The sequence below is a fragment of the Mustela nigripes genome, chromosome 16 (assembly GCF_022355385.1).
Source record: "Mustela nigripes isolate SB6536 chromosome 16, MUSNIG.SB6536, whole genome shotgun sequence".
NCBI classification, from domain to species: domain Eukaryota; kingdom Metazoa; phylum Chordata; class Mammalia; order Carnivora; family Mustelidae; genus Mustela; species Mustela nigripes.
The window spans coordinates 34723039-34735927 of NC_081572.1; the positions used below are offsets into that span (position 1 = coordinate 34723039).

At 33.1% G+C, this 12889-nt stretch overlaps 1 protein-coding gene across 8 annotated transcripts in view; it reads right to left on the reverse strand.

Annotated features, from left to right (window-relative positions):
* Positions 1-12889, reverse strand: part of BCAS3 (BCAS3 microtubule associated cell migration factor) — a 592158-nt gene that overhangs the window by 313975 nt on the left and 265294 nt on the right. For all 8 annotated transcript variants that reach the window (XM_059378918.1, XM_059378915.1, XM_059378916.1 and 5 more), the window contains exon 16: positions 7834-7984. In XM_059378918.1, the coding sequence (XP_059234901.1) occupies positions 7834-7984 (151 nt within the window). The remainder of the gene's footprint in view (positions 1-7833; positions 7985-12889) is intronic.

Consider the following 12889-nt stretch of genomic DNA (forward strand, 5'->3'; position numbering starts at 1 on the left):
TCTCTCTCTGTCAAACAAATAAATAAAATTTTTTTAAAAAGACTTGCTTTAAAAGAATAAAATAAAATGTCAATACTACCCAAAAGCTATCTATAGATTTGATGCAATCCCTATCAAGATTCCAATAGCATTTTTTACAGAAGTAGAAAAAAAATTTCCTAAAATTTATATGGAATCACAAAAGACCCTAAATAGCCAAAGAAATCCTAAAAAAGAAGAACACAAGCAAGAGGCATTATATTTCCTGATTTCAAATTATACTATAAAGCTATAGTCTTCAAAACAGTATGGAATTGGCATATAAACAAATAGACCAATGGAAAAGAATCGTGAGTGTACATGGTCCTCTAATATTTGACAAGGGAACCAAGAATACTCAATGGAAAAAAGTCTCTTCAATAAATGTTACTAGGATAACTGGATATTCATATGTAACAAATGAAACTGGCCCTATATCTTATATTACTCATCAAACTAACTCAAGATGGATCAAAGACTTAAATGTAAGGCCTGAAGCCATGAAACTCTAGAAAGAAACACAGGAACAAAAGCTCCTTGACATGGGTCTTAGTAATAATTTTTAAAATATGACACCTAAAATACAAGCAACAAAATTAAAAATAAATTTAAAAGCTTCTGCACAGCAAAAGAAACCATCAACAAAGTGAAAAAACAATCTACAGAATGGGAAAAAATATTCACAAACCATCTATCTGTTAATGGGTTAATATCCAAGATATATAAGGAACCACATGCACTCAAAGGCAAAAAAAACCAAATAACCCAATTTAAAAATGGGCAAATGACTTGAATAAACATTTTCCCAAATAAGATATACAAAAGGCCAACAGGTTCATGAAAAGGTGCTCAACATCAGTAGTGATTAGGGAGATGCAAATTAAAAGCACAATGAGATACCGCCTCATACCTGTTGTTAGCACGGCCATCATCAAAATGACAAGAGATAACAATGCGGCCATGGATATGGAGAAAAGGGAAACCATGTGCATTGTTGGTGGGACTATAAACTGGTGCTGCCGCTATGGAAAATAGTAAGGAGGATTCTCAAAAAATTAAAAATAGAACTATCCTATGATCCAGCAATTCCACTTCTGGGAATCTACCCAAAGGAAATAAAAACATGAACACAAAAAGATATGCACACTGATGTTCATAGCCTTATTTTCCATAGCCAGGACATGGAAACAACCTGAGTGTCCACTGATGGACGATGGATAAAAATGTGATACACACACACACACACACACACACATAAACACATGCAGTGGAATATTATCCAGCCATGAAAAATGAAGAAATCCAATCACTTGAAACAATATGGAAAGACCTTGAAGGCAATATGCTAATTGAAAAACATTAAAGAAAGACAAATACTATATGATCTTATTTATATGTGGAACAAACAAACTCATAGAAAAAGAGATCACACTTGTTACCAGTTGCGCAGGGTGGAAGAAGAGGGAACTGGAGGAAGGCATCAAAAGGTACATACTTCCAGTTACAGGATAAATAAGGACTAGAGATGTGATGTACAACATGATGACTACAGCTAACCCTGCTATATGAAATATAGGAAGCTATAAATACAGTAAACCCTAAGAGTTCTCATAGCAAGGAAAAAGTGTTTTCCTTTTTTCATCTTTCTTTTCTTTTTATTGTATCCATAGAAGATGGATATTAGCTGAATTATTGTGGTAATCACTCCACAAAATATGCAAACCAAACCACCACACTATACACTTTAAACTTACATAAAATATATGTCAATTATTTCTCAATAAAACTGAAAAATGAATAAGCCCATATAAATATTAAATGTGCTAACCACCAAAAAAACAGAGGAAATGCTATACAACACAATGTGTAAAATTGTAAAGTGAAACCATATTCTCTACTAATATATTCTAGGAATTTTAATGACTCTGCTACATTTTGTGGACCCCCATAAGCAGCTACTGAAATGGACACACAATTCCCACATGCATATGAGCAAATTAGTCCTTACGTTATTTTTTTCAAGTGTTACTTTTAAATTTTCATTCGTTTAATTTTAATCACTCCCTACTAAAGAGTAGCACTGTTGGCTCTCAAATTACTGATTTGTAGGGAAAACTGGAGCCGAAACAGACAGCTACAGCTACACTACCTAATTTGGGAAATACTCAACATGCAAATTTAAATTACAAACTCAAGATTTTCATTAGAAAACATTAGATAATGTTCAAATTCTGCCAGATGTTACAGAAAAGAGACTAGAGTAGCACAGACTTTCAAATTTCTGTAGAAAGTTATGCCTGTTGATTTTTAATAGTAGGCTTCATTCAAAAACTACAAAATCTAAGGATTTATGGCAAAGTGGAACAAACATATGTAAGTAAACATATGCAAAGCATAGATGAACTTTAAGTATTCTAATGGTGGAATACAAAATTGTAAACCCAAACTATGGTAAGTATATATTGTACATGCAGATCATTCCATATCCATCCTAATGAAAATACACTGTCCATTATTTTATACCCGGGACCAAAGATTTATAGCTTAGTTATCCAAAACTAACACCTACATGAGACAAGGCTGGAAAGTGGAGAATTATGATCCACTACTCTACCTGATGAGTCTTTCTCCAAATCCTTCCTGTTTAATTCTCGGAGCTTCCCCTATAAGGTTTGGGGCTCAGGCCAAACTGTATAGATGAGTCAAAGAAGACCTAACTGAATTGGAAAAAGACAGAATTGACCTTTCTTCAAGGTCTACTATATCCCGATGTCATTTACTTACTTAGCAAGCTCCATTCCAAATTTGGTCTACAAATTTCAAGTAGAAATAATCAAATCAAGGCTATGAAATGTTTCCATTTCTAAATAAGAACAATTACCCATTTTTTCCTAATGAAGGTCTTATTCAGCACTAGCAAAGGACAGTGAATAAGGCTTAGAAATTAGGTAATTAGGCCTGGTGGGAACTTATATAGTATATAGCTGAAAGATCATAATCCATACATATAAACTTGTATTCTTCACATGAAGAAGCTTACGTAGGACACACTGGTAATAGGTACCAGAACCAAATGAGAAGACAGGGCATCAGATTCCTATGTTAATAACCTTCCCCTATATGACCTAACTTATTTCTACGGAGTTGTGCCCAAAGTTCCTAATACCCACTTCAAACTGCTCCCAAAGAAATGAATAAGTATAAAGACGGGGAGAGGGAAAAGGAACAGAAGCTGCTCCATTTAAGAAAAAGGAAACTTATGAAAGACAAAAGATCATCTCATTACTTCACTAAAAATGGTCAGTTAAGAGCAAGGAAATGACTTCATTACCAATGTCTACATTTTTCATTCCCATGAAATCACTCAGATCTTTTCAAAATTTACTGCTCTCTGTGCCTTAACAATGAGGTATATATATTAATAACTTTAGATTTAATGTACATAAAATTAAGCATACCGATGAAAAATTATCTACTTAGTAAAATTTTACATAGGAAGCATTCAAAAAAATTATCATTTACTTGATTCATTAACTCAGCCAAACATCTATCAAATGCTGCTTAATAAATCCCTACTATAAATACTTAACACTCCAAAATAATGCAATTCCTTAGCACCCAGTTTCACTTTACTAGATAAGACCTATTCTTATTTACATATCATAAAAACATGATGGAGATCTTTCCAATCCTCCAGTCTTAGACTGGAAGAAACTGGATTCTGTTTAAATGAGTGTGGAACCAAATGATTTCTAGCACTTCTTTTGGCTTCATCAGTGTATACTGTAGTCAGGTTAAGCAACAGCTGTTACCAAAACAGGCCTTATTTCCTCCAAGTGCTGCTTCAAGGTACAAAACATGAAGGTGAAAATACATCTGTCTTTTGCCATTTGTAGTCCTACTGGCCTTGTGCATGTCTTGGAGTAAGACAGATGGTCCCTGACACTGCACAGGCTTCCAGGGATATATATTGCCACAAATAAGAAGGCAGATGTGAAATATGGTAAGCACACGTTTTATCCCCTCAAGATTTGAACTGAGGCTTCCATCTCAATTTGAATATTTAAATATAGGATCCTAGGCAATCCTTAGAAATCTCTGTGCTAGAAATACAACGTTTTATGCTTATTTTGCCTTTTTGCCAAATATCTAGGACATGGAATAAATAAATGCTGATCTAACGAGATAGGTATATAATTTTATTAGATACATTATCAGGTATGTTGGAAGTAGTCACAGAAATTACACGTCTATAAATAAGTCAGCTCTGTGTTGTATTTCTACATAGTCCATGTCAAATACTCCTTGTTAATTTCTTTTTTTTTAAATGCTAGGAAAGGCATGGCACAGAAGCAAAGTTAGAGTTCAACTGGAATTTCCAGAATGAAAAGAGACCTGGAATATGAAAAGTCTATTCGCTCCTCAGTCTAGTGGCCTTAATATGGCAATCAAAATTCTCAGTAAATACAATGAAATTTAATGGAAATAATGCAAATTATCTGACTGCAGACTGAGAATTGGTCATAGTAAAAAAATTTTAATAAAAATGAAATAAATATAGCCTTTAAAATCCAATGAGATGAAATCTAATGACATGAAATGTATGGGATTTGGTTCAAATCTCAACATATATCAAAAACAAAAATTAAGGGAATATATTATATTCTCATGAAACATTACTTTTCATAAGGCAAAATACATGTATTTCCATGAAAATGATCCAATTTAAGATAATAAAATCACAAACTGTATTCTCAAAATTCTATAACCAAATGGGGTAACTTAGAGTAAAAGAATTATAAGGAAAGTCCCCTATAGCAATTTCTGGATACAATCAACAAACCCTTCAGAAAGCGGCTGACGGGTACAAAGTCTTATAATCTAGCAATAGCCAACTATAAGTTACAAATACTATTATCAAAGTATTTATAGGTCACTATGATCTGTGTTAATAGGAAGCGAGAGAAAGAATAGAATAGAATAGAATAGAATAGAAGAATAGGGAGGAATGGGGAAAAAAAGAATTATAGGTGAAGGGGGTAAAAAAGTAGGTGGGGTAATTTGTGGTGCACTAAAGGCTCTGGCACGAACAGAGAACTCATTAAAGACAACAACTACAATTTAAAAACCTCACAGTGAGTTTTAAAATCTCTTCTTTTGATACCTATACTATGGTTTTAGAAGAGGATATCCTTGTTTTTAGAATTTATATATTGAAATTTGTAGGAATAAAGGTTACTAAATCTACAAATTACTTTGAAACAATTTAAGAAAAATATGGGGGGGAGGGTTGTGTGTCTGTACACAAGTGGGCAGAATGAGCAAATGTGAATGATAAGGCAAAAAAGGAGAGACTGTTAACATTTGGGAAATCTGAGTATATAGGAATTCCTTTTACTTGTCTTGGAACTTTTTTTGTAAACCTCAATCTATGTGAAGATTTTAAAAATTACAAACCAAGTACTCATTATGGGACAAATATTATTCTCTTGAAACACTTCAGCATAGGACATGCTAAAAAGAATTTAAAAACTCAGCAAAAACAGAAAGATCTGAGAATTGAGATAAATGGCCAAGAGAACAATGTGGTATTTTGAACTAATATTAATTTCAAAGTATGTACTCAATTTCATATAATTGATTTCATTAATAAGAAACTACTGAATTGTCTATAAGGGGGCATAATATACATACTCTAGAAATCAAGGAATTGTGACTTTTTAAAAAAAGACAAGGAAACACAATTTATCGAAGTTCATAAAGTATGCAGCAGGAGACACCAGATGATTACTAGTTTCTGCCCATCTAAGGCCAGAGAGCGCAGCAAGAGACAGTGTGAAAGACTAAATGAGAGACTATGTTTTCATAGTGGAAAATTTCAAATACATACAAAAGTAGACTTAGTTTCCACTCCTCCCCACAAATATATTGAATTAAATTCTAACATCATAGGATTTCATATATAGAACTTCAATTACTATCTTAGATAGATAGATATCTATATATATGGAAAAGCTTATTTGAATAAGCTTATATATATACAGAAAAGCTTATTTGAATAATATATGTATTATATATATTATATTATATATTAATATTATAATATTAATTAATAATATATATATATGGAAAAGTTAACTTGAAAAAGAACGCTAATTCTTTGCATTATAAAAACAGCATAGCTCTTAAGTTTTAAAAACAACAAACACCAGAAACAAAGCTAGAATTAAATTCAAGAAGAACAATTTTGAGGATTCTTTTACTTAGATTCAGGAAACACACATAAAAACTCATAAGTACTTTGCAGGAATTGTACAATGCTCTGCTGAATCAAGAAGGTACAATTACATACTGATTTCTATGAGTAAAAAAAAAAAAACATTATGATTCAAGATTTAACCAATTTTTACTTGATTCTGCATCCCAAAGAGTAACATCATACAAGGAAAAAATGAGCTAATTGTAAATATAAGTTCATAAGGTCTTTCTTACTCATGGCTACACTTACTTATTTTAAAATAAAGAAACTAAGAGGAAAGGAAGTCAAAATTCTACTTAAATTACTTAACACAAAGAGTTAAAAAACTGAAACCAAAGAGAAAGGAATATAGGCCAAATGATCTATATCATAACATGTCCGATTTAGGGCCTGGGTTTGCTCTATTTTTCCTTCCACCCAACCCTTAACATGCAACAAACTCAATTTTATTTCTGCATTCAGCAGTAAGATCATATTTGTATACAAATACCACTCCACTACATAAAGGGTTCATTTCTGTGCCATGGTGAAATCTGGAGCTCCAAAGCCTTATCACTGAGAATATTTCTCTTCACAAAAGTGACTTCGACAAACACTTTACCACCCAGCACAAAAATATTAAGACCTTTTCATATAACAGCCAAGTAATTTACTCTATTCCTTTTGTTGGAAAGACCCTGAAGATTGTTTCAAGCCAGGACTGGGTTTTCTCTGGACTACATGAATACAAAATTTAAAACAGTTGTTTCATTTCAAATTAGGTTAAACCTCAGGATTGCTTATTGATGATATAGGTAATTTGCCTAGAGACATATATATTTTCTCATACAAAATGGAATTTCAGAGTCATCACAAAATTGATCATCTAAAGATATCTTAGATATCACACTTTACTTTCAGGAACCCAAAGAAGTGATAATTTTATATTCATAGCCAATAGTAATTAAAATTTTTAAACACCTAAAATAAACACAGACACATCAAGCGAGTCATTAAATATCTTTGAGGATGTTAATGACCAATCATGAGTAAAGCCCAAATCTTAGGACTCTGGCTTTTGAAAACTACCTATAACATCATATCGAACAGACACTAATGACAGATTATTATATGTAAATTATACCATAATACAGGTGATTTCTTACATATTAGAAACACAGTTGTCATCTGAGGTTCTTCCTTAGTGTCTGGACCAGTTAAAATTTGGGAGTCATTATAAATCCAGATCATAATGGATTTTGTCCACAAAAGCAAGAAAGTGACACTACTTTCAGTAAGTGTAAGCCTGAGTAGATGGGTCTGGTTTTTATTAGCCAATACTAGTTTTCACAATTTGTCATTGCTTTGTTTTTGCTACAGATGTATATGTACATGGTTGTATTCAGGTATGTTTGTGCATGCTCTGTACTTTGTACTTAATCTGCTGCCATTAAAGTTTCAAGTGGGCTGGAAATAAAGAGCGTAATTAAACCACCCAAAGGAAATGGACATTTTATTTTTATGTATCCAATCCTCTGAAACAGCTATTTTAAAAAGTATCAAGCCTAAGGTCTTACCCTGTTCGTTTGGTGATGGTCCCCAATGTCATTGGCTGCTTGATTTGTGCAAGAGGCATCAGTACCATCAAGCTGGGAAGAGGAGAGAGCCGGGGGTTGCCAGGATTGTTGTTGGCAAAATTATTGTAGGAGTCTTGGCTGTTTAGTTTCCCTATAAAAAGAAAAACAAAGAAAAGCATCACCAAGGGACATCTCCTTCTCTGATGGGGTTTGCACTCACCCCACTAATCATTTAAGAAAGTTATCAAAGGCAGAACTGATTCCAAAAGAATCATGGTTATATGGCTAGGAAAAAAATAAATAAATAAAGGATACTGGTAACACCAAGTGTGGCTTATTATATACAGATACTTTAGTCTTCGTGGGGAGAGGAAAGGAAGATACAGAATTGGATAGATGTTAAATGGTTATACAAATAATCAGTATAAAATTTAATTATAATTTTTTGGTGTTATGAAGAAATATAGGATCGCAAAAGAAAACACAACAGGAAGATGTAAAAGTAATCTAAAGAAGGCATGGGGCATTTCTCTGAACAGGTTTGAGAGTAAATGGGTATAATACTCCAGCCACAGCAGCCTGTGCAGCCTGGGAGGGTGAAAGAAACGTGAGTCATAAGTTGAATATCCAAAGGCAGTACGGATGAGACTAACAAAAGTCATAGGCAAAAACATCACCTTCTTCTCAATATCTACCATACCATACCATAAAATTTAAAAACATCAAATCAACACCTCCCTTTTTTTAATGCTGGGCATTAATATAATAAAATAAAAAGAGTCATTATGGCTCACTAATAACTAGGAAAAACAAACTCAGCTGTGAAATAAAATCTGATCCACAAGGGGAATAATTGCTCTCAGCTCACCAGGAAGCCAAACTTCTATGTACTTATCTTTTCTCCCTCTCCGTGGTTTTGTATTTTCCAGACTGTCTGTAAATGAAATCACAGAGTATGGAGCTTATTGGGTCCAGTTTCTTTCACTTGCCAATAAGCATCTGAGATTCATCTACTTTATATTTTCCTGAAAGTATCAAGAGATCTTTCCTTTTTGTTCTTGCATATGACCCTATTATATGGAACTAGTTCATTTGTTTATCTTGTCACTGGTAAGACGACATCTGTTTCCAGCTTTTGGCTATTACAAATAAAAGTACTGTAAACATTTATGTACAGGTTTTGTATGAATACAAATTTCCTTTTTGGATAAATCATCTGGAAATGGAATTGCTGGTCATATAGTAAATGAATGTTTGCATAGGTAAAATAATTGAGACCGCATTCTCACCAGTGAAGTATGGTAATTCCAGATCTTCCATATCCTCACCATCATTTGGTATTGTTACTCTTTTTATTTTAGCTATTCTGGCTTTTATTTGGATTTCTCTAATGCACAATAATGTTTAGCACTTTTTTTGTTCATGCATTTATTTGTCATCCATATTTCTTTTTTGATAAAGTGCTCAAATCTTTTGCCCATTTTAAGAACTGTGTTAATATTTTTTGTTGAGCTATAATTCATATATTGCAAAAGTCACTCTTCTAATGTATATAATTCTGTGTTTAGTATATAGAGTAGCACAACCATGACCACTATCAAATTTCAGAACATTTTTATCACCCAAAAAGAAAGCCCATACCCATTAGCAATTCCTCCTCCTTTGGTCCATCCCTCAGCCTTTGACAACCATAATCTCCTTTCTGTTTCTATTGATTTGCCTATTCTAGATACTTCAGAAATGGAATCACACAATGTGGCCTTTTGTGACTGCTTCTTTAATTTAGTATCTTTTCAAGGTTCATCCATATTGTGCCACATATCAGTTCATTCTTTTTTTATAACCAAAGAACATTTCATTGCATGGATATACCACATTTTATTTATCCATTTATCAGTTGATGAACGAGTTGTTTCCACTTTTAGGCTATTATGACTAATGTGTCTATGAACATAATAAAGTGCACAGGCTTTTTAGGAAACATATGTTTTCGGTTTTCTTGGGTATGTATACCTAGGAATGGAATTGTTAGGTCTATATTTAACATTGTGAAGAACTGCCAATCTGTCGCTGCACCAATGTATGAGGTCTCCAGCTTCTCCACATCTTCAACAGTACTTGCTATTGTCTCTTTTATTTTAGCCATCCTAGTAGGTATGAAGTGGCATCTCATTGCAGTTTTGATTTGCACTTCCTTAACTACTAAGGCTGTTAAGCATCTTTCTCATGTGCATTTTGGTAATTTGTAGATCTTCCTTGGAGAATGTCAATCCAAAACATTTGCCCATTTAAAAATCAGATAGTCTTTTCACTGTTTAATCATAAGCGTTAATCATATTCTCTGGATACAAGTTCCTTGTCAAATATATGATTTACAAATATTTTTCTCCCATTCCACGCGTTATCTTCTCACTTTCTTCATGGTCTGTTTTGAAGCATGAAAGTTTTTAATTTTCACTGTATCTATTTATTCTTTAGTTGTTTTTGCTTTTGTTCTCATATCTAAGAACTCATTGCCAAATGCAGGGACACAAAGATTTATACCTATGTTTTGTTCCAAAAGTTTTTTATTCTTATCTCTGACATTTAGGTCTCTGGTCCATTTTGAATTAATTGTTATAAATGGTGTGAGGCAGGGGCGCCTGGGTGGCTCAGTCGTTACGTGTCTGCTTTCGGCTCAGGTCATGATTCCAGGATTCCAGGACTGAAGCCCACATCGGGTTCCCTGCTCAGCAGGAAGCCTGCTTCTCCCTCTCCTACTTCCCCTGCTTGTGTTCCCTCTCTCGCTGTGTGTCTCCCTGTCAAGTAAATAAATAAAATCTTTAAAAATAATAATAATAATAAATGGTGTGAGGTAGGAGTTCACTATCATTTTTTTTGAATGTTGGATACCAACTTGTTCCACCACCATCTGTTGAAAAGACTATCCCATCCCACCTCAATGGATTGTCCTGGCACCCTTGTCGAAAATCAAATGGCTACAAATATAAGGAATTATTTATAGATTTTACTCTCACATTTTAAAAGTTCTTTATATATTCTGGACATAAGCCTTTTGGAAGATATACAATTTTCAAATATTTTCTATCACCCTGTAACTTGTCTTCTCATTCTTTTACAGATCTTCAACAAACAAAAGATTTTTTCCCCATAAAGTCCACTTCATGAATTTGTTTCATATATGCAGTGTTAAACTGATAAAATATCTGCCTAACCCCAGATCAAAAAATTCAATCTAAAAATTTTTAAGTTTTATGTTTTAATTTTTATATATATGATTTTATTATATGATACAGTTAATTTCCTGTAAGGTATGAGATATGATTTTTTATGTATCAATGAAATGAAATAAATGAAAGCTAATAAAACAAGAATCTCCAAAGCTTAAGTGAATGAAGTTTATCACAACTTTACAAGTAGGGGCTTAGGACTTTTTTCTATTTTTTTTTTAATCAGTGCCCTCAAAATATAACTGATAATGTCTATTATTCTAGTATTATGAAACCTGAAAGCCTGAGGCAAGGCAGGATCCATAATCTCTGTAATTCTTTCTTTTAACTGATATGTTGGCCAAATGACAAATTTTGAACTAAATTAGACCAATTTTTCTTAACACAAATAGAAACCACATACAGTCACTGAAAAAAGAGAGAGAGAGAAACCAGCATATCAAAACAGAATATACTATATTCTGGAATAGAAACACCCACTTGGGCATTTGGTATTTCTGTATTATTTGGTGTCACCACCTTGTGGCCTACAGCTACAAAATCCAAGTAAGTTACAAATCTCACAGAGAGTAGGGTATGAAATATAAAGGCAGAAATTGTTATTACATTGTCAAAGTCCTCTTCAGATAAAAGCCACACGGAATTAGAAATTTTAGGTGATTTTGCTTGTTCTTCTGAATTTCCATGTTTTGAATCTTAGGAATTCGATTTCTAAATAACTTATAACTTCTAAAATAGACATTACACAAAGATCTGCCCAAATACAGACAGACTACTACAGATAGTACTTCAATTTTTGAAAACTCTGAGAACCCCTGTTCAGTCACCATTTCCAAGGAAGAATAATGACTGTGAAGCATCTTTGTAACAGTAAATAATGGTTTTTCAGAGGGACTAAAGATAGGAAAAGAATAGAGAAAAATCATATTGAATTTCTTTTCTGTTTAGAGATAGCCAGTGGTTTGATGCCCTTCTTCAAGGGGTCATTATATCCAACAAAACTTGCTGCAAAAATGCCAGCTAGGATTTTGATTGGGATTGCAATGAGTCTGCAGATCAGCTAAGGAACTACTGCCATCTTAACAAGATGGCAAGCTAAGAACTTGAGATGCCTTTTCATTGATGTAGCTATTCTTTCCTTTCTTTGCACATTAGTTTGTAGATTTCTGGGTACAAGTTTTATACATCTTTGGTTAAATTTATTCCTATTTTTTACATGACTTGTAAAAAGAAATTTTCTTAATCGTACTTTTCAGATTGTTCATTGCCAATGTAGAGAAATACAACTAATTTTTGTACATTGATCTTGTATATCCTATAACTTTGCTGAACTTGCTTATTTCAGGTTTTTTGTGGATTCCTTATGATTTTCTATGTACATGATCATGTCATCCCCAAAGAAGAAAGTTTTGCTTCTTCCTTTCCAATCCAGATGACTTCCATTTCTTTTACTGCCTAAAAGCCCTGGTTACAACTGCCAGTACAATATTGAATAGAAGTGGCAAGAGTGATTCACTTTGAGTTAATTTTTGTATATGGAATGAGGTATGAGTTGAGGTTCATTGCTTTGAAATAGGACATCCACTTATTTCATCGCCATTAAAAAGATGGTCCTTGCTCTATTGAATTGCCTTTTCATCTTTGTCAAAAATCAAGTGACCATATCTGCATGGATCTAATTCTAGATTTTGTTCCATTGATCCATGTGTCTATTCTTTCACCAATACCACATTTTCTTTATAACTGTAAAGCTAGAGTGATTCTTAATAACTCATGCACTTACACAGAAACTTTATAGAAAAATTTCCACACTCTCCATGTTATAA